Consider the following 20,941-nt stretch of genomic DNA (forward strand, 5'->3'; position numbering starts at 1 on the left):
AAGGGGGTCGCAGTGCAGTGAAGCTTGAGAACCCCTGACCTAGTGTGACAGAAGCCACAGGACTCGCCTGAGTAATTCCTCTTTGAAACAGAGCAGATCTTTTAGAAGGAAAATCCAATCTTGATGTAAAAATTTCCAATGATGGAGAATCCACCATAGCCCTTGGTGAGTTGATCCGGTGGTTAATTTCTCTCTCTCAAAAATGTACAGCTTAGTTCCAGTCTAAATGTGTCTAGCTTCAACATCCAGCCCTTGAATCTTGTTAGACCTTTGTCTGGGAGATTGAAGAGCCCTGTATTACGCGGCGTTAGGAGGGCTAGACACGTGGCTTGACTTACCAACTGCCTAATGTGGACTTAGAGCTTAACTTAAGGCCCCAAACTTTCAAAAAAATCTTGAGCCAAATGTTGAAGTATCTGGTTCTTCTGTATCTACATAAGTTGTGTGTGACTTTACCCAGCATTCGGTTCCTATTCCTTTAACAGTCTGTCTCATGTAGGCACTGATGCCATAAAGGCTGGAAGTGTGTCCTTATTTGAGAGGCTGGAATGAGGATTGAGAATCAACATGGCTTTGGTGAGGCAGGATTTTCCTCTACAAATCTACTACAATTCTTTGAGGATGTTCACAAACATGCGGACAAGGGCAATCGAGTGGATACAGGGTAGTTGACCTTTCAGAAAGCCTTTGACAAGGTCCCTCAATAAAGGCTCTTAAGCAAAGTACGGAGTCATGGGATAAGTGGTTAAAAGATAGGAAGCAAACAGTAGGAATATGTGGTCAGTTTTCACAATGGAAAGAGGTAGATAGTGGGGCCCCACAAGGGTCTGTACTGGGCCCAGTGCTGTTCAACATACATTCAACAAGTAAACAGTGAGATGGCAAAGTTTGCCGGTGATACAAAATTACTCGAGAGTTAAGGCTAAAGCTGATGTGAAGAGCTACAAAGGGATCTCACAAAACTGGTCAGGAAACTGGCAGATGGAAATTCAATGTTGATAAATGCAAGGTAATGCACACTGGAAAACATCATCCCAACCATAGATACAAAATAATGGGGTCTAAATTAGCTGTTACCACTCAAGAGCGAGATCTTGGCATCATGGATAGTTCTCTGAAAACATCTGCTCAACATGCAGTGGCAGTCAAAAAAAGCAAACAATGTTTGGAGCCATTAGGAAAAGGACAGATAAGAGAAAATACCATATTGCCACTCTATGCCCACAACTTGAATACTAGGTGCAGTTCTGATTGTCCCATCTCAAAAAACATATATTAGAACTGGAAAAAGTACAAAGAAGGGCAACAAAATGAGAATGGGTCTGGAATGGCTTTCATAGGAGCAGAGATGGAAAAGACTGGGCCCAATCAGCATGGAAAAGAGATAACTAAGAGGGGATATGACAGAGGTCTATAAAATCATGCATGGTGTAGAGAAAGTGAATAGGGAAGTGTTATTTACCCCTTCACTTAACATAATTAAATTAATAGGATGTAGGTTTCAAACAAATAAGAGGAAGTATTTCTTCACACAATGCACAGTCAACCTGTGGAAATCATTTCAGGGAATGTTGTGACAGCCAAAATATAACTGGGCTCAAAAAAGAATTAGATAAGTTCATGGAGGCTAGGTCCATCAGTGGCTATTAGCCAAGATGGTCAGGGAAGCAACCCCATGCCCTAGGTTTCCATAGACCTCCAGCTGCTAGAAGCTGGGACTGGATGACAGAGGATGGCTCACTCAATTGCTGTTCTGTTCACTCCCTCTGGCACTGGTCCCTGGTCTAGATGGACCATTGGTTTGACCCCATATGGCCATTCATAGGTTGTTCGTCTAAGACTTGATAAAATTACAATTGCATTTTCTTGGTGAAATAGTTTAAAAAAAAAAAACCACACTAATTCGCTTGAACATGTTTAGGCCAGAAAAAGCTCAAGGTTTGTCTCCACAAACGGTTCGCCGCAAGCTGTAGCGTGACTCTACCAGAACTTGTCTGCCACAGACTGACTGTTGGCGTAGGCCTTGCTAGTGCCTGTTAACCATTTGTTAATGCGCTTTGATCTAGTCCCATTTCAAAGAGGATTAGATCAAAGCATATTAACAAACTGTTAATGCAAATCAGCAGAGTGTACTTGAACAAATTAGTCCCCAACAGATTAGTGCAGGGAAGATTCACACCCCAGGTTCCCATAAATGAATTGTTTGTATAGAACTAGGGTAGGCAACCTGCGGCACGCAAGCTGATTTTCAGTGGCACTCACACTGCCCGGGTCCTGGCCACCGGGCCGGGGGGATCTGCATTTTATTTTAATTTTAAAAGAAGCTTCTTAAACATTTTAAAAACCTTATTTACTTTACATACAACAATAGTTTAGTTATATATTATAGACTTGTAGAAAGAGACCTTCTAAAAACGTTAAAATGTATTACCGGCATGAGAAACCTTAAATTAGAGTGAATAAATGAAGACTCGGCACTGCCGACCTCTGGTATAGACAAACCTTGTTTCTAGGCAGTACAGCCTTACAGAATATATTCATGTACAAATTCACCTCTTGTTCTATATATAGCAACTTTATATGTCTGAATATACAGTACAAGTCTATCATATTGATGCACCAAAATAAGACCCTGTATTAGACGTATTCCTTGCGCTGACAAATACATTGAGAGATGATTGGTAGCTTTCCTGAATAAGGAGTGCCGGATCAAACCAAAAAAACTAAATATCCAGTGTGTCAATTCACAGCCCTCATTACTAGGGCGGCTAAGAAAGCAGCGCTCATTAGGCAAGAGACATGGGCACCACAAAACACTATAAACAATCAGATAGGAGAATTTGTTTTCTCCTTTAAGGCCGTGTATCATTTACTGGAATCTCTTGCTCCCGACCAAAAGCTTTCAAAAGGGTTATTTTTATAGTGGACTATTGTGTAGCAGGTGAAGAAGGATCTGCTAGAGGCTGTTCGGCTTCTTGCCAGGGAGGACAGAATTTGTGGTTAGTGTGCCAAGAGGATGGGAGTTAAGAGCTTCCTTCTGTGTCACTCGGATGGCCCCTGCCACAGACGCTGGGATAACACCAGGACCTTTTGCCCTTGGTATCTGGTTCAAGGGAGACCTGTGTCTGTGTGCGCTTTAGTGCTGACGGCAGAGCTGTAATAACAGCTGCAATGGCAGATTGAATTACGGCGACTCGCACTCAATTGATATTCAGCCATCCCATGACAGCAATTCCCAGGATGTTCCTCCACAAGAGTCCTTCAGGTTTCCACTAAATGCACCAACTGGCATTACACTCTGGGCTTATTTTCCATGTCTTAGTTTACGTGACAGTAATCTGTTGCTTAGCTGCCACAGCCACATGGCTGGCTGCCACTCTCAAATCAAACTGTAACGAAGAGCACCATTAATAGCCCTGACTGTACGAATGTAGGATGCGCTTTCAGGAGTTTATGGAGGTTTATTTTTTAACTTTTCCCTTGCTTTATCAAAAGGCACCCGTTACAGCTTCTCCGAGGGAAAAGTGAGGTTGGGTGGGGAACTCACATCCACATGGTCCTCTATTAAACTGAGGTCAGCAAGTGACAATAAAGAACACGCCTCCTTGAGGAAAACCTGCCTCTCAGCTCATGAAAAGCCTGAGCAGCCTTTCTGACAGGCACCAGAGATTGGCATACGTGAGCTGTCAAACCAAGGGCAGATGAGAGCCTTCCACTGAGAAATATATTGTAGAGCTACGGGGCCCTGGACTCATTCCTGCTCAGAACTTTGGCCCAGTCCAGCAAAATGCTTATTCCACATGTGCTTAAAGTCAAGCATGTGAGTAATCCTGTTTGACTTCACTGGGGCGGCAGGGGCTGGGGACTATCCGAGTGCTTAAAATTAAGTATATGCTTCAGTATCATGCTAGATTGGGGCCAGAGTACTCTGCCATTTTCAGGATCATGCAGTAAAGCTCCAGATATTCTCAACTGGCAGTTTACAAACACCGAGGGCGTGTCCACACAGACACACTCAGGAAAGTAAAACCAAATTAACTAAAGGTGTGAATTTAAAGCACATTAGTTCTACTTCATTAATTAATTAAATCAGAATTAAAGTGGCCTTAATTTGAAGTGTCCACACAGGGATTTAATGTGGTTTAAACTAATCCACTTTAAAGTCACACCGTTAGTTAATTTGGATTATTTATCTGGAGTGTCCCCTTGTAGACAAACCGTCCCATTCAGTACTGAAGTGGCCTTGGTGCAGTTTAGCTTAATCCACTGCCGTAATGGAGAGGCTGCCTCCCATGATGCACAAGCCCTAAATCAGGGGTTCTCAGACTTTTGTACTGGTGACCCCTTTTCACACAGCGAACCTCTGAGTGCACCCCCCCTTATAAATATATTTAACACCATTATAAATGCTGGAGGCAAAGCGGGGTTTGGGGTGGAGGCTGACAGCTCGCAACCCCCCATGTAATAACCTCGTGACCCTCTGAGGGGTCCTGACCCCCAGTTTGAGAACCCCTGCCCTAAACCAGATGGAACTTTATAGGTGAAACCCCAAACCCCAGCACAAACAAAGTGAATTGAAAGCCATTGTTTCCCCCAACAAACTTTCGAGATTTTGCATTAACAGTGACTGTTATCAAACTTACTCATTTTAAAAATCTGTAGTTTTAGGGTTAATTATGCAAATCTGACTTTTGGAGTGGGGAGGAAGGAACTGGGAGTGGCATGCTAGGGATACTGATTCATTCCAGCATTCAAGCAACTGAAGCCTAATCAAGAATCACAAGTCAATGCTAGCTTATACCATGTATTGTGCTGAGCTTGGAGTTTGAGGCATGGCTTAGTCACGTTCTGTCTTACTAGCTGGATCAGTGCTACAAAGTTTGTGTGTGTAAGAAAGGGCAAAATGCAGTCTTGTTAAATGCGGCATTCAAAGCAAGGAGGTGCTCCGGAGAGCTCAGCTGTAACACAAATAAGAAAAAGGTTTTATATTGGAGCAATGAGGAATGATGCCCAAATGGAACAATTAACACAAGGTCTAATTGCTCCCCAGCTTAGTACTTTCTTGTAGCCTTAGCCGAGTCTCTCCCACCTACCTGGATTTCCTGAAATGCGGGGAAGTTAATAGGTTTTGTTCTGCACTGATACAGCTCTCTGGCCAAGGTGAGGCTGGCCCTGCTCAAATCAGTAATTCAAGAGGGCTGCAAGATGCAGGAATACCCCAGCCCTGGCCCAGTCAAAGCAGGCACAGAACACCCCTCACGGTGAGAAAGTGGTGGTTGTCTCGGTCTCCATAGCAAAGGAGAACCGCCTGTTCTCCCTGCAAGTCGACCGATGCCAGAGCCGATCCTGGCTCAGGCAACCCAGCTCCTTGAGAAGCTTGACGAGGTCACTGCGGAACTTGACGCCAATGAAGGCATAGAGGAAGGGGTTGAGGCAGCAGCGGAAGCAGGCCAGAGTGTAGGTCACGTCGTCTGCCACGTCAAGCTGCTTACTCTTCTCGCACTGGCTGTCAGTATTGTTGAAAGCTGAGATGGTCTTGGCCAACATGACGCCGTTGTAAGGCAGCTGGAAGACGACGAAGACTATCACCACAGCGATGATGACCTTGATGGCCTTGTTCTTCTCAAAGTTACGGGCTTGGAGCAAGGTCTTGACGATGACAAAGTAGCAGACGGACATGACCAACAGGGGTACTAGGAAGCCAAAGACCATCTGGGACACTTTGATGCCGGTGTCGAACTTGTGCAAGTCGGTGGCGATGATGGAGCAGCGGGGGGTCTCGGATGCGTTCATTCCACTGTGGACCAGTTCTGGGATGGAGAGGACAAAGGCCAGGATCCAGATGGAGAAGCACGTGATCTTGCTGATGAAGATCATGCGGGAGCGGAGACGGTGGGCGGAGGCAGCCTGGACAATGGAGAAGTACCTGTCAATGCTGATGGCCAGGAGCAGCAGCATCCCGCTGAAGAAGCTCATCTTGCAGATGCAGTAGACGGCTTTGCAGGCAAACTCCCCAAAAAGCCAGTACTTGGCTGCGCTCGCGGCCCAGAAAGGGAGCGTCAGCAGGAAGAGGATGTCCGCCAAGGCCAGGTTCAGCAGGTAGATGTCGGTCATCGTCTTAAGCCTCTTGAAGTAGATGTAGGTCAGCATCACCAGCCCGTTCCCCAGAAGCCCAACGATGCAGATGACTGAGTACATAGCTGGGAGGAAAGCGGCGCGGAAGCTCCGGACTTCGGCCTTCTCACAGAGAGTCTCGAACATGTTGTAATCGACAGTGATGTTGGCGTCATAGTAGTCAGTGACATTGTTGCCTGTGCACAGCTAGAAGGGGAAGGAAACAACCGTGCTCAAGGCCTTACCCTGCAATGAGGCAGATCCCTGGTAAATAACTCGTTGCAGGAGCGAGGCCTGAGCTGGGAGTGTAAAGGGAGTAAAACCACCAAGCCTCCAAAAGCAGAGAAATCCCAGATCACTTCCAAGCCTTTCCCTGGCAAGCGTCATGAGCAGAGCTGGTCAGAGCTTTTCAGTCAGTCAGGTTTTTGTTTGTTTGTTTTTTGGGGGATGAAAAATGGAAATTCTATAGGAAATGCTGGAGTTTAACTAACATTTTTCATGTTTTCATAGAAAAAACAGAAACTTCAGAAAAAAAGTCACTTATTGGAAGAAAAACTTTTCCTGACCAGCTCTGGTCACGAGGAATTTTCTGCTTTTCCTCCTTGAATGTTCACCCACACCACTTCCCTTAAGATAATGGGAAGTGCATATAAACTCTGGGAATAACAAATGGCATGGGACAGACAGAGCGGTGCCATTTAATAATAGCTGGCTTTTATACAGGGGCCATGATCCAGGATGGGGACCCTAGACACAACCATAAATAAATTAAAATTAGATCGTGGCTTTTGAACTTTTGGGGGATTCTTAGTGATGAAACTGCTAAACGAGAGTGATTGCAGGAGGTAAAGCAAGAAATCACTCTCGTTTAGCAGTTTCATCACCAAGAATCCCCAAAAGGTTCAAAGGCCACTAAACTTCAGGGGAGAAACAGACGCGGTATCATGAAACACCCAGCAACACATCAGGGTAGAAAATGTAGGCAACAGACCCTGGAAATCAGTGATTCTCAAACGTTTGTCCTGGTGACCCCGTTCACACAGCAAGCCTCTGAGTGCGACCCCCCTTATACATTAAAATTTTTAAATACGTTTAACACCATTATAAATGCTGGATGCAAAGTGGGGCCTGGGGTGGGGGCTGACAGCTCCCGACCCCCCCATGTAATAACCTCGCAACCCCCTGAGGGGTCCCCACCCCAGTTTGAGACCCCCTGCTGCAAATGGAAAGTAATGACCCAAGTAAGCCTAGCCAGGAAACATCAACATCCCTGTTCTCAAAGTGTCCTGTAGGTTCTTCAGAGACGCCCCCAGGGAACAGAATTTTGGATAAAATTAGAACTGACCGTGACAGGTCCCTAAAGGCCAAACAAAACTGAACCTTAATTTGAGCAGTTCAAACTTTGGTTGGCCTAACACTTCATCGACAGGCAACTCTGCAAGGGGGAAGCAGCTAATTACTGCATGAGCGAAACTGATCCTGTGAGGCTTGCAGCCCCGGGTGGCAGGGCTGAAAGCCCTGGATCAGTTTCAGATGCATGCTTTCATCTACATCCTTCGAAGGCAGTCAGTTGCTAATATCAGGGTGGCCTCTGCACCGGTGGGAATGGTGCCCTCGTGAGCAGACCTGTGGGTACAGCGTGAATTTGCAGAAAGACCTGAGGGGTGGCATTAGTCCAGACAATCTGGCCAAAGCTTCCCTTGAGCAAGAAAGCAGCTGGATGCTGATGAGGGAGTTGGATTCCTTATAGATTTTCAGGTGAGACAGTCAGTCTGGCACAGCCCACAGCTCATTCCTTAAAGAGGCTCCTTGTTTCAAGTGCTGTGCTCAGTGGTGCTGCCTGGAAGATTTTTTTTTTAAAAGTTTCAGCCTATCGTGTATTAAAATGTTGGTGTGTTTTTTTAAACTTAATCTGTGTGCAGGTGTGCTTTGAACTACTAGACTCCCCACTCCGCTGGGACCGAATTTCAGTGGCCCTCTAGTCATCTCACTAAAATTGAGTGTATTGTAGAAATGCCAACATGCACACCGACTGAATTACAAAACACCACTTGAATGCACCACAGTCACTTCACTGGTATGGAATGTAGACATGGTATTGCCAATCACAAGTGTTCAAAAACTGAGTCAGGTCCCCCCAAAGTCATGAGATTGGCTTCAATTCGGGAGGGGGGGGAAATTAAGATTCCTATTTGATTTCTGGTTTTTGGAGCCTTTAAGGGTCACATTGTCAAGCTTTCCTCACCAGCCAGAACGATTACAAACACTGGCTTTTTAAAAATGAAAGCTGAACACTCGCACATTTGCATGATGCCGGAGCCGGGGCTATAAGAAAAAACACCACATAGCGTGAGATGAACCTGAGGAGGAGTGAGAGAGGACTATATAACTAACAATAAAGGGGGGGGATAAAATCATGGTGGCTGGCTAAGTATGGCTATTAGCCAGGATGGGGGAATAAGGGTAATGTCCCCCTCTCTCTCTCAGAGGATGAGGATGGAGATGGATGGAGAGAGATCACTTGATTTTGCCTGTTAGGTTCACTCCCTCAGGGGCACCTGGCATTGGCCACTGTCGGTAGACAGATACTGGGCTAGATGGACCTTTGGTCTGACCCAGTACGGCCTTTCTTATGTTCTTATGAGATTCATGATAGAATGGTGAGAGTAGGCAGCTCTGAGACAGCTCTCCTTAGATGCTTTCTGGCTCTCCTAGATCCCAAGGCTGGATGGGTGCACTGCCATTATCTAATCAGACCTCCTGTGCAACACAGGCCAGAGAACTTGCATAAAACAATTGCTACCCTTGCTCTCCCTGTTATGAGTAAGCCTGTGAAGTAGCAGAACCGAAGAACTTTGGTGTGGTTGTGGACAGGGCCCCTGGGGGAATGACATGACTGGGGGCCCCCACCTCAATGACTTTCTGTATAAAACAATAAGAGAGGGTCCCTACAGCCCAGACAAAAGCCAGTGAGTGAAGCTGCCAGGAAATGAGTGACACTCTCTCACTCGTCTCCTGCTGTTTGACTCAAGTTCTGTTGCTGCTGCTGCTTCTCTCTCAACTTGTCTAAAGAGCAGCAGGAGCTTGTGATATCTGCACCCAGCTTGTCTCTGTGCCATGTCTCTACTACCCTCCCTTCCTCTCTGCAAAGATGAAAGGCTTCCCCTCTGGGTGGCATCTGCCTGTTATCGCCGTGAATCTTTGTGTGCTCTTCGGCTCTGCCAGGCTTGGCTTTCACCACATCCTGCACGGATCTGAAGCCTGCGACCCGAAGTGAAAGGGGAAAGAGACCCACCACAAAAACCATCCCTTGTGTCACGAGCCCCTTGCAGAGTCTCATACTGTGGGGCGGCTGAGACATGCTCCCAAAGATGCAGCAGTCCTAGAGTACAGCTGGTCCTGGCACAGAGTTCACTAGCAGGTCAGAATGGACAGTTCAGGAATGCTAGATTCTTTCACGTTTCCCTTTTCCAGCTCTAGTTTTACTCCGAACTGGAGGAAGAGGAGGCGTTCATGGCAGATGAGGAACTCTTCCTCCTCCTGCAATGTGCCACCCATCAGGCCCCAATCCTGCAGCCCTTTCTCACATGAGCAAAGGCTGCAGTATTAAGTCACTATGAGCAGATTTTTCCAAAGAGCTCAGCACCCAACAGGTGGGAAACCTGTCCATTTGGTTAGGTGCTGAAATGGGAGCAAGGCTGTCGGTATGGAAGCCCTTCTGGACATCCCAGCCTTAATGGTCACTTTGCATTACATTCCTTATCTGTAGTTCGTTCTTTCTTTCCTCAGATCTCACTGGCTCAGACAGTTGTTCTGTGAATTCTCCCTACTTTGCTCTAGGTGGTCACCTGAAAACCCTTTAGGATTCTAATGTGAAAAGTAGTTTCTATCAGAATCACTTTTGCTGCTGCTTTATCTATCAAAGTTATCCGCACCGTCACCTCTACATTCAGTGCATGAACGCAGCTAGATTTCAACCAAGTTCCTTTCTGGTTTTTAACTTCTTACCTGGAAAATGAAGGGAAGACTCAAAACAACCGTCACCTTCACCTGTTTACCTAGAAAAGGAGGAAGCACAATATTAGTGGTTCCCATTAAGAGGGGTTCCCAGGTAACGTACATTTGTCCTGGAAATAAAGTTTGAAAATGGTCTCCAAGTTTTAACATAATACATTGCACTGCTATAGCGTCTCTCATCCATGAATCCCAAAGCATTTGACAAACCTTATTAAGCCTTGCACTGATGGATAAACTGAGGCATAAAAAAAGAAGTTAAGGTCCAGATCCTCAAAGGTCTTTATGTCCCTAATTCCCACTGAAATCAGTGAGAGGCGCCTAAAGACCTTTGAGTTTCTTGGCTTATGTGACAAACCCCAAGTCACATAGCAAGTTAGTACAAGAGCAAGAAATAGAAACCAGGTGAATGAAGTTAAAGACTGAGTGAACTTGTGCTTGATTTATCACGATGTCTGGTTTATTTTTAGTTATTTCTTTACAAAAAGCCTACCACGGTTGCAGGGGATGAGGACACCGTCAGCAACCAGCCATGCATAGCTCATACATGCCTCTTAATTGTGGGCTAAAGCTTCCTTAATGTGAATTTAAAAAAAGTACGGCTGTGTCTGTGATAAATTTGGCCTGGCTGTTCCCTGACAGAAGACTACAGAGCAAGGAACTGAGCTCACCTACAGGATACATTTGACTGAAATTTATTATACTTGTCTAAGTGTCAGAGCTGACTTCTGCTTTGAACTCAGAGATGCTGCCTGCCGAAGACAGGGAAGGAAAGAGTAAATTCAGAACCAGGAGTGATGTGCTAGAGCAATCGCAGACAAGCAGCTCTTCCTCCTGTGGTTAACGAAGGCGCAGAGGCCAGTGAAAGCATTTTGCTTTCCGCTGTTTAAAACAAGCTCTGGTTTCTTGCCTCAGCCACCTAGGTTAGAAGTCGATCCTGCAAACTGTGAAAGCCCTCAGTTCCCTCTGGCTCTGAAGCCCAACTCCCTCCCTAGGCTTCAGAGATATACCTACCTATCTGATAGAGCTGAAAGGGACCCCGAAAAGTCATCGGGTCCAGCCCCCTGCTTTCACTAGCAGGACCAAGTGCTGATTTTGCCCCAGATCCCTAAGTGGCCCCCTCAAGGATTGAACTCACAACTCTGGGTTTAGCGGGCCGATGCTCAAACCACTGAGTTCTCCTGAGTAGACTGGGCCCTTCCTGCAGCTCTTAGGAGCAGGTGGGTTTGTTTGCTAGGACATCTGCAACCCCCTAGTAATATTTAGCACTTGCTTCACACAGGGATCAACCAAGTAATAACCCTGAGAGACAGACCCCATCTTATCAATGGGGAAATTGAGACACGATAAAGTCAAGGGATTTGCCCAAGGCCGCTTAGCAAGTCACTGGCAGAGCCAGTGATGACCCATTGGTTCACAGCCCTTTGTTTCTTCCCATGCTGCCTTTGTACCTTTAAACCCATTCATTACTGAGTGTGAATTATTCATTCATTCCCATTGTTGTTACCATCCTCCTCTGTGTTCAGCTCTACGCTCTCTCGGATTGCTAGCTGCTGTTTCTCTGCAGTGCCTTTGCAATGCCAGTTTGTGCCCGGGGCTCAGCTCTAGGAAGCTCTTGTGCAATTGCTCCCATGCACTGGGCGGATTGATAGCCATTATCTGTTGTCACTTTGCCGTCTGTGGGTGCTAGGTCTGTAGTACAGGTAATGGCTTTATTCAGATAAATGGTTAGCTCAGTACTGGGTGACAATCAGACTGTTCATGTTGATGTGAGAACAAATGAGGCCTAGTCTCTCTATAGAGCGATGCGAGAGTCCTGGTTCTCTTCCTCCCAGAGCCTTCTGGGAACTTACCACAAAGTTTCTCAAAAGTCAAGGCCTTGGCTGGAGATGGGACATGGGCAGGGCTCTCTCTCTCAGGGGCTTGGCTGGCTGGTGCTCCCATGCTCAGGGTCTAGCAGGTCGCCACATGTGGGGTTAGGAAGGAATTTCCCCCCAGGTCAGATGGGCAGTGACCTTGGGAGTTTTTCACCTTCCTCTGCAGCATGTAGCTGTGGGTCACTTGCCAGCTTCTGTCATCAAACATCTGATATGACTGTGTCTTGTGCACACACCCTTCCCTCCCGCAGGATCCAGGACAATCCCCCGTCTGGGGGCTCCTAGGTGCTACAGCATTAGATACAATACAGAAGCACACTTTGGCCTCCATGTTTCTCTGACCACACTACGTGGGGTACCAGGGAAAGCCGCAGATGAGCAGTGAAGACAAGTAGGACCAGAAGAGCTGCCAGAATGGATTAGACCAGTAGCCCATTCAGTCCAGTATCCTATCCCTGACCGTGGCCAGCACCAGATGCTTCCAAGGATGAAGTAAAACACCTCCTCCCACCTCCGAACTGGCAGCAGGAACGACCGTGGAGAGCTGCTACCCCCCACTGAGAGCAACACCACCGCATATGGGGCAGGAAACCTGGAGGGGGCCCACCATCAGCTGAAACAGCTGGTGGAATTTACTGAGGCAGAACCCAGTTTGGAGGGGACACAGGGGCGAACACCCCAACTCTTCCCAGAAGCCCAGTGGGATCTTCAGTGATTAGCGAGGCCTTTGTCTTTTGTTCATCTCCTCCAAGACCGCACCTCCAGCAGCGTGCAGCCTCCTAGCTCCGGGCTGTGGCAGGAGTTCTGTAATTTAAAGGGCACTGCATCTCTCATCCAACCGCTGACCAGATCTGCCCCCACTTAACCTCTGAGTGACAACATCACAACCCCACAGCGGTCTGGTTTTCGCTTCGGAGAGTGATACTGAACTGAAAACAAAAGTGACTCACTTTTGTTTTCCTGTGAAGAGCCCCTGTTTTGCTTTCTTTAGGAGTTTTCAGTGTTACTTGATTTCCAGTCCCAAGAAAAACTGCTCCTCCCCCCCCCCCCGCCCCCCGGGGCAGTTGACAAGCCAGAAAGGACTGACTAAGGAGACAACTCCTTCCTACCTGGCTTTCCCTCACCAGCTTGTTGAGCCAGTCCCATTCTAAGTGCAGTGGAGAGAGAGCCCACCGCCCTATCTCGCTAACCCCCCTGCTGGGAGCCAGGCTTCCCAAACGCACTGGGGAGAGGAAGTGGCGGGCAGGAGCGGAGTGGAAATGGGCCAAACAGCCCCTTGAACTCTGGAGTTTCATGGGCATGTTTAAGACTTTTTTTTTTCGTTTGCCTGTGGCTGTTCTTGGTATTTTCCTAAAATTTCATCTCTCCAAATACTAATAGAAAATCCCCCCCTTGAAAGTCCCTGTAACGACAAAACTCACAACCATGCTAAATCAAATCGAATCTCCAGGGCAGGGAACTCGTTCAGACATGAGGTCCAGTGGCCCCCCCATTCCAGGTCCCTTGGCTGTTTTCTGTACAATGCTCTTCAACCACTGGTTTCCAAATGCACCACGTCATTCCAGGAGACGTGCACAGAGAGGCTTCCAGCTCAGCCTGGTTCCTCTCCTGGATCAACATGGGCACAGCAATTCCCAGCTGAGACCAGCCTAGCAGTGGGGAGGAGGGGCCCAGCTGAGAGCTCCTCACTCCTTCTGGAGACAAGGTAGGATTAAAAAAAAAGCTCAGAATTGGCCCATCTCTGCTCCCATTAAATCACTGGCAAAATGCCCATTAATTTCAGGGGGCATGGAGGTAGGCCAGCACTGAGTGCTTTTGGCTATCTCCCTGCAGTGTATTCATTATCTCATTGCACAAGGGGACAGATCTCAAGCCAGATCAGGGAAGATTCTGCAGCAGGAGGCATTTGGGTTCAGCTGCACAGCCTATGCAGAAGTAAAGAGATGGAATTAGGAACAGGAAACTTTAGGCTGAGCATCAAAGGAAATGCTTCCAGACCATGGGATGTATTTGGCTATGGAACAGCCTCCCAAGCGTAGGAGCAGAAACCCCATCAACTGGGGCATTTAAAACTAGACCGGACACAGTCCTGCAGAATGGACCAGAAAACCATCCCACACGGACTCTTGCGCAGTGAACCACAAGTGACCTAACAGGTCTGCTCCACCCTCACCTGCTCTGAATCTATGATTCATGGACTGGGGTAGGCTAAACTCTCATCCAGAGATGGTCGTTTTACACCCATTTTGCACTGTAAATGGCTGCACCAGGTGCAGGGTTACAGGGAGTTCGCGATGCCACTGGATTTTCAGAAGATGGCTGGAGAAGACTTTGAACAGTAGCAGCAACAGACCCAATAAACTCAGCAGAAAACCTGCCCGGCTCTTATAGAAGAGAGTCTGCTCTGGGGCTACGGCCACAGGCGAATGATTATCGCGCACTAGCCAGAAATACAGAACCTGCGTTTCAAAGACCTAAACCCACATTTAGACTAAGGGCACATTTTCACGGCAAGTTAACGCAGTGCGGTTAGGCAGACGCATGGTAGATTTAATCTAGCCAGTGCGGGTAACAAGACGAGTGAAGATGTAGCCATACAGGATTTGGTGTGGGCTAACCACCCCAAACAAGCCCATTGGGGACCCTGGGTACATACCCAGGAACTGTCATGAGCTGAAATCCATGCCGCCACATCTGCACTACTATTGTCCTCGTTAGCTAGATTTAAACTGGCATGGGTAGGCATAACTGTGCGACCAATCGTACCTTCCAGTGCGGTGTAGACATACCTACGGGCTAATGCAATGGGTGTTTGTGGGCTTGTCTTCATGTGCAGTGTCGCTGTAGTGCTTTAGTGAAGACACGACTACACCAACAGGAGAGCTTCTGTCGACATAGTGCTGTCTACAGCAGGGGCCAGGTTAGGATTGCCAACCTCCAGGGTTGTCCTGGAGTCTCCAGGAATTAAAGATGAATCTTTCATTAAAGATTGTCACGTGATGAAACCTCCAGGAATATGTCCAACCAAAATGGGCAGCCCTAGGCCGCCAGGCTGGTATAACCATGTTGTTCAGCGGTGTGGATTTTTCACACCCTTGAACCATGCAGTTATGCCGATGTAAGTGTGTAGCGTAGACCTGGCCTGTGTTTCAGACAGGATGTCTGCTTAGGCAGATGCTGCTTCTGACGCCTCCCTCACTCTCTTCAAACTATGTGACCTTCATGGAAACAACCAATTTCTGAGAACGAATGGTTCATCATCATTCATTGGCATATTCAGTCTCTCTCGCGGAGGTGTTAGTGCCCATAGCGCCCCTCTCACGCTCTTATTCTGTCACTCAGCTCTTGCCAGAAAGGCCTAGTCCCTCATTTCAGTAGCGAAAAAGACCAGTGAGGTAAAACTGGGCCTTTCATCTCAGGCACTCGCAACACGTTGTGAGAGCAGCAAGAAATAAACGCTTTCCCCACCCCCTCATGGAAATTGTGAACCAAATGAGAGTGCTGCAGAGATAAACAGATTAGCAGAAAACTCATTCTAAAAAACAGTAACTTGCGTTTTCTGCCGTAAATGCGGTGTCAGTAATAATCACTCAGCCCCAGTCTGAAAAAGCACTTTAGCATACGAGTAGTCCCAGTGGCTCCAGTTGTGCTGGTAGTAAAGTTAAGCATGTGCTGAAGTGCCTTGCTAGATCAGGTCCTACGTCCCTTGAGCGGGAGCTTGCTATCTTTACACAACTGAGCAGGGATTTGTAACGTGAGTACATTTTGCAGTCTAGGGTTTCTAATCCATAATCTAGTGTCTTGTAGGCTTTCACAGGGCATGGACAATGAGGTGACCTCCCTGTCGTCTCCCCATATTTATTTAAGCAGAATGGCCTTCTGCACCTCCCTCCTTTGCCCGGCACGCCAAGGCTCAGGATTCTCTACCCCTGAACGGAGCACACGTTCCATGACAGCTGTCCTAGACCTTGCCCTGCGTTTGTCCGTTTATTATTCGCAGTCTATGTTCACGGTGGGGACGTGCCGCTGGAGTTTCAAAAACTCCTTCAGGAGGAAGCATGGTCTTGGGATTCAGACTGGACTGAGATATAGGAAACCTGGGTTCGTTCCCCAGCTCCACCACCATCTCCCTGCGTGACCTTGGGAAAGTCACTTAATTTTTCTGCATCTCAGTTTCACCATCTCTGAAAAGGGGAAAATACTTCCTTGAACCCACCTTTTCTCTGCCTTGCCTATTATGGGTGGGATTTTCAAAGCACGCACGGTAACTCAAAGATCCCACTGAAATAGTTAAGGGGCAGGGACTGTCTCTATGTGCACGTACAGCACCTACACAATGGGACTCATCTCAGCTGGGGCATTTAGATGCTACTGTGAGGCACATCCTAATAATGGCCCCCAGGCTGCTGTGCTGGCAGAGGCCTAAATGCACAGAGAAGCCTTTTAATTCCCTACTCGTTCCAGACTTCACGGCATGAAGATAAGGCAGCAGGACCCACCTTCCCTCTCAAAGCAAAGCCCAACCATCTACTGATGCCGTGAGGCTTCACTGTTCTGTACTCTGTGGTTTCTGAAGCCAGTACCTCAGAGCAGAGCATGCCCTGAATCTGTACCACACACTCACCTAACTATAGCACTGACCAGCCATTCATTCCCAGAAAATGATCTGGTGTCTTTCAATCCTACTTTGCTTAATTCATTTGCAAAGTGGTTCAAACCTTCTGCTTTCTTCTGATGGCAAAGCTGTTGCCATTCTGCATTCTCTGTTCTGCTCTCTCCCCCACCCCCCACCTCTCTTTGCCCCCTTCAGTCGTCTTGGAATTATTTTTTGCAAGTGTTCTGAGCACTAAAGAAAGTGAAAAGAATTATGTTTAGAAGCAAGCATCAGGAGGAAGGAAATTACTCGAATAGGGCCTGGAGTCTGAAGGATAAAAATATCTGCACTCTAGCTGTTCGGCCACATCTCTGACCCACTATTCTAGTTTCCTACGATTAATTCTGTGGATGCAACAAAACCACTGAAGGCAAATCTGGAACAGGTTCTTGCAAAGCAGACCTGAGCTATAATCAAGCACTCAAGGAGAGTCTTAAATGTTGACAGTAACAAGCTGCAAGTTCTCTCTCTCCAGGAACAAGGCTGATGCCATATTCCCAACAGCAGACAGCACCAGTGCCTGCTGCTGCTCATTTTGATGCTTAACAATGAAATAATCCATGGAAATACAACTCCAACTTGATTGAGTCCCCCACTGAGAGAATCCAAAACAACTCTGCATGGATCCACGGACCTAAAAATGCTTTGCAGACCTTCATCCACGGAGCATTACGAGGCCCCTTTGAGAGAGAGAAGCACTGTAAAATTATTCCCACTTCACACATAGGGAAATCAAGGCAGAGAGAGAGGAAGTGACTCACTCAAGTCTGCACAGGGAGTCTGTGGCAGAGCTAGGAACAGAATCTAAACATCCTCACTCCTACTTCAAATCACTAGACTGTATCAATGATGCTCGGGAGAAAGGGTCCTCTTTGCCATTTAAAAATAGGAAAATTACGGTAAGTAATTTTAAAAATCTGGTTAGCAAGATGTTTCCCCTGTTTGTTTTAAGATGTGACAATTGAGGAAAATTAAAACAATTTAAAAAGAATATTTTAAATAGAAATTTAAAAAAAAAAAAGCCATTGTAATGCCCGGCTGCTCCTTTCCTCTCAGTGCCATTTGGAATGCGGTGGGGAGCATCCCTCATAGCGCAGATGAGAACAGGAGCATGGGGTATAGCCAAAGGGTGAGGAAGATGCACTCACCACTGTCCATGGTCTGCCTTCTGCTGGCGTTACAATCTCAGGGTGGGTGAAAGCACCATATACTCCAGTGTGGTGTCAGAGTGCAGCATTTCGTGTGAAGGGCCCCTTTTGGGGAACTCTGGCTTTTATACCCTTATCACTAAGAAGCAATCACATGCTTGGAGGCTGCTGAGATTTATTATGCTCCTCCTACCACCTCAGTGAGGCATCCACACTATGCCTCACAGAGTGGCAGAGTGGCACTATGCCTTGGCAGTGGCTCTATTGCCAAGAGCGGAGCTCTCCCCAAACAGTGAGTCTGGCGCACGAGGATAGTGGCTATATCCAAGAGGGGAGGGCTTGTCATTCTTTTGTTATTTCGCCTCCACACTGAGGTGAGAATAGACTGCAGCACATTTAGCACATCTACCAGAACCCACGTACTGATGAGAAACAGAAAAAAACCACTCCTCCCCCATGACCATCTTTTCCACTCAACAGCTATGTGGGAAGGGAACAAGTTTTCTCCAGTGGTTTGTTTACAGCGAGGAAGCCAAGGTAAATCTATCTAGGTTATTATATTGGCTCCCATCGCCAAGCTGATCTCCCCCGTCTCTAAATGCTCAACAGCTTCCAAGTCAGCAAACAAATTGCCTCCTCTTCTTCTTATTTCTCTGTGGTTTGCATTATCATCTGCTAACTATCTCATCTCACACTATCTGCCTCGAAAGTCTCCATGGGTATGTGATTCCCCTGCTCCTTCCCCACCATCATATCACTCCAGGAATTTCAGAGAAATCAAAGGATCCTGAGTAAAGGTCTAGTTTCCGCAGCAGTGTCCTCCCCTCATTGTGGGACGGTGTCACTGCAGGAGCTTTGGACTCTGAAGGATACGGTATCCCTCCTTTGGCCTGATTCTTCCTTTCTGGCTGCTCCCTCCCAGGCCCCTCAGTACACAGGACGGACCCCAGGAGCTTCCCGAGCATACTGCCTCTGCAGAACTCCTAGTGCTGTGAGCGAGCATGAGGAGATGGCTCCTCCAGGTTAGCAAGGAGGCACGCTGCAAAGGTGGAGAGAGTGATCCTCCATGCTGGACTGTGTCACCTGCTCTTTGGAGGGGCTTTGTCCCGTGCTGCTCTCCCCTAATTGTGCTTTGCGTAATCCTAGTTGTCTCTCTCACACAACGGACCAAATAAATCCATGATGCAGCCCCAGTGACTGCAATGCATTTACGCCAAAGATGAATTTAGCCCAATAACTAGAACCATTACACTAGCAAATCGTTCTCCTGCAAGCATTACACTGATGGTGAGGGAGGGAGGGAGGGAGAGAGGGAGGAAGAAAAAATATTGCCAATGATTTCTGTGCCAACTCTGTAAAATTGCAGAACACACAATGTGGAGTGGCTCTGAAGTTTTAATCAGTCCTCACTTGGGATGATCTACAAAAATTCACTTGTGGCTTTCTAAGCACATACCACCATGATATAAGTCTCACACACTCTTTCTTTCTCCCTATTTCTCTAGGTATATGTAGGTCCATTTAACAACTGAATCTCTGACACTTTTTACTTTGACTGCACAACTTGCAGAAGCAGATGTGCTTCTTTGAGAGATATTCCCTCCCCCCCATTTTTTTTTTAAATACCTCTTCCTGGAATGAGGTCTGAAGAGAAAAACCATATTGTAGGCAAGTAAAACGTTTAGAAATGTAGATGGAAAGGATTTGACTTACACACTTACTGTATATAGGAGTGAGTGGAATTGGCAGGATGGTCATATTCTTCTGAACCCTCTCTTGGCCAGCAGTTACCAGATGTATAGGAGCCAACCTGAGCCTAATGCAGTGTCAATACAGAGTAATTCTGGCTGCGGTCAGAGACAACGAGAGTGGGGTAGCCAAGCAGATGTTGCAGTGTCTTCTGCAGCTTCCTGTACGCTCTTCACATGGGTTATCTTCAAAGCTGTCGTTCCTGCTACAGGTTAAATTATAAGCTGTCAGAGACGAGTGAATCTATGTAAATAACTTTCTGCAAGGTGCAGCTAGAAATGTTAAAAATAACAATGCACTATGTTTTCACTGTAAAATATCATCACCCCCGTTGCTTAGCAGCCATGTTCGTGTTTTTTCCCGAAAAGGAGATTGTGTCGGTGACCATTAGCTCAGAATCCTAGCAGACTGTTATAACTGCCTTCTCTGCAAGCACAGGTACACTGGTCCCTCGGTGCCCCTCCTCCATGATTGTCCTGTCCAGGTTACCATACTTTACAGACAAAAACAGAACAGAAGAGGTTAACGTCCCAATGGCAGATGACTGATTTCAGTAGTCAGGTGTATGGAGATGGATTTTCTGTAGGGAAAACTGATAAAGAAGAGTATGGCAATCCAGTACCCCACCCCCATTCCTCTGTTGTCCTTGATGCTACTAACTTGGCTGGAGGGGAGTCAGGAGGAGGAAAGGATAGATTAGGAGTGCTCCCTTTATTGAGGAGATGTGTCTGCTTCTGTGCTCAGTGGTATGGTTTCTTGCTGCTCCTTGGTTATCATATGACAGCACTAGCTCAAAATGCTTCTTATCATTTTTCAGGTAGCGGGGTCAGGACAGGGGGTCAGGCCCTTCCTCCCTGATGTGCTCCAATCCACAGCGCCCCATGCTTTTCTTATCTCCAGGCTGGAGGCTATTTGGAAGCTTCTGCTTGTTGAGTGGAGGATCATATAACACCTATGCCTCCCATCCAGTTCTGGGTGCAATTCAAAGTGTTGATGATTACCTATTACAGGGGCTAAACTGACACTTGACATTCAGATTACGCGAAGTTTTAAGAAACTTTTCATGTTGGGCCTGACCCAGTCAAGTCACTGCCAAGTGGCCCTTTAGGAGAGGAGAAAACGTACTACATTAAAATCCAGATTAACATTTTTTTTTCCAAACAAACCATACGAGAGAGAGAGGATTCAGGAAGTGACAGATATCATTATGCTAGATCCACCTTTTACTACTGCCAATCAAGACTGCAAGAAAAGAAGAAGAAGAAATCAGCATTACAATTCATTACATGAAAACCCAATTCTAAAACAGGTTAGGAATTGTCCATTAGAATGATGTTTTGGTAGCAACCTCCCCCCTGCCCCCACATTCACTTTCCACAAAATTA

At 46.9% G+C, this 20,941-nt stretch overlaps 1 protein-coding gene across 3 annotated transcripts; it reads right to left on the reverse strand.

Annotated features, from left to right (window-relative positions):
• Window positions 1-4,450: 4,450 nt before the first annotated feature.
• Window positions 4,451-20,650, reverse strand: CCR7 (C-C motif chemokine receptor 7). Of its 3 annotated transcripts, none has more exons than XM_039516986.1 (3): window positions 19,529-20,650; window positions 10,123-10,172; window positions 4,451-6,321 (listed from the first exon to the last, which is right to left on the reverse strand). In XM_039516986.1, the coding sequence occupies exons 1-3, from the start codon at window positions 19,563-19,565 to the stop codon at window positions 5,257-5,259; spliced, it is 1,152 nt and encodes a 383-aa protein (XP_039372920.1). In that variant the 5' UTR covers window positions 19,566-20,650; the 3' UTR covers window positions 4,451-5,256. The 3 variants fall into 3 exon arrangements, with proteins under 3 accessions (XP_039372920.1, XP_039372922.1, XP_039372921.1); XM_039516988.1 differs by having other exon boundaries at window positions 19,521-20,650; XM_039516987.1 differs by lacking the exon at window positions 19,529-20,650 and adding an exon at window positions 17,808-17,901.
• Between the last annotated feature and the right edge of the window lie 291 nt (window positions 20,651-20,941).

The sequence above is a fragment of the Mauremys reevesii genome, linkage group 27, assembly GCF_016161935.1.
Source record: "Mauremys reevesii isolate NIE-2019 linkage group 27, ASM1616193v1, whole genome shotgun sequence".
Taxonomy (NCBI): domain Eukaryota; kingdom Metazoa; phylum Chordata; order Testudines; family Geoemydidae; genus Mauremys; species Mauremys reevesii.

What these genes read in the sequence shown, in the direction of transcription:
- CCR7 (XM_039516986.1), bottom strand. Translation starts at nt 19,565, where the DNA reads ATGACCATCCTGCCAATTCCACTCACTCCTATATACA. An exon ending in TCCACTCACTCCTATATACA is followed by an intron (nt 10,173 to 19,528) that starts GTAAGTGTGTAA and finishes CTCCTTTTCTAG; the next exon opens with GTAAACAGGTGAAGGTGACG. An exon ending in GTCTTCCCTTCATTTTCCAG is followed by an intron (nt 6,322 to 10,122) that starts GTAAGAAGTTAA and finishes TTCCCCTTCTAG; the next exon opens with CTGTGCACAGGCAACAATGT.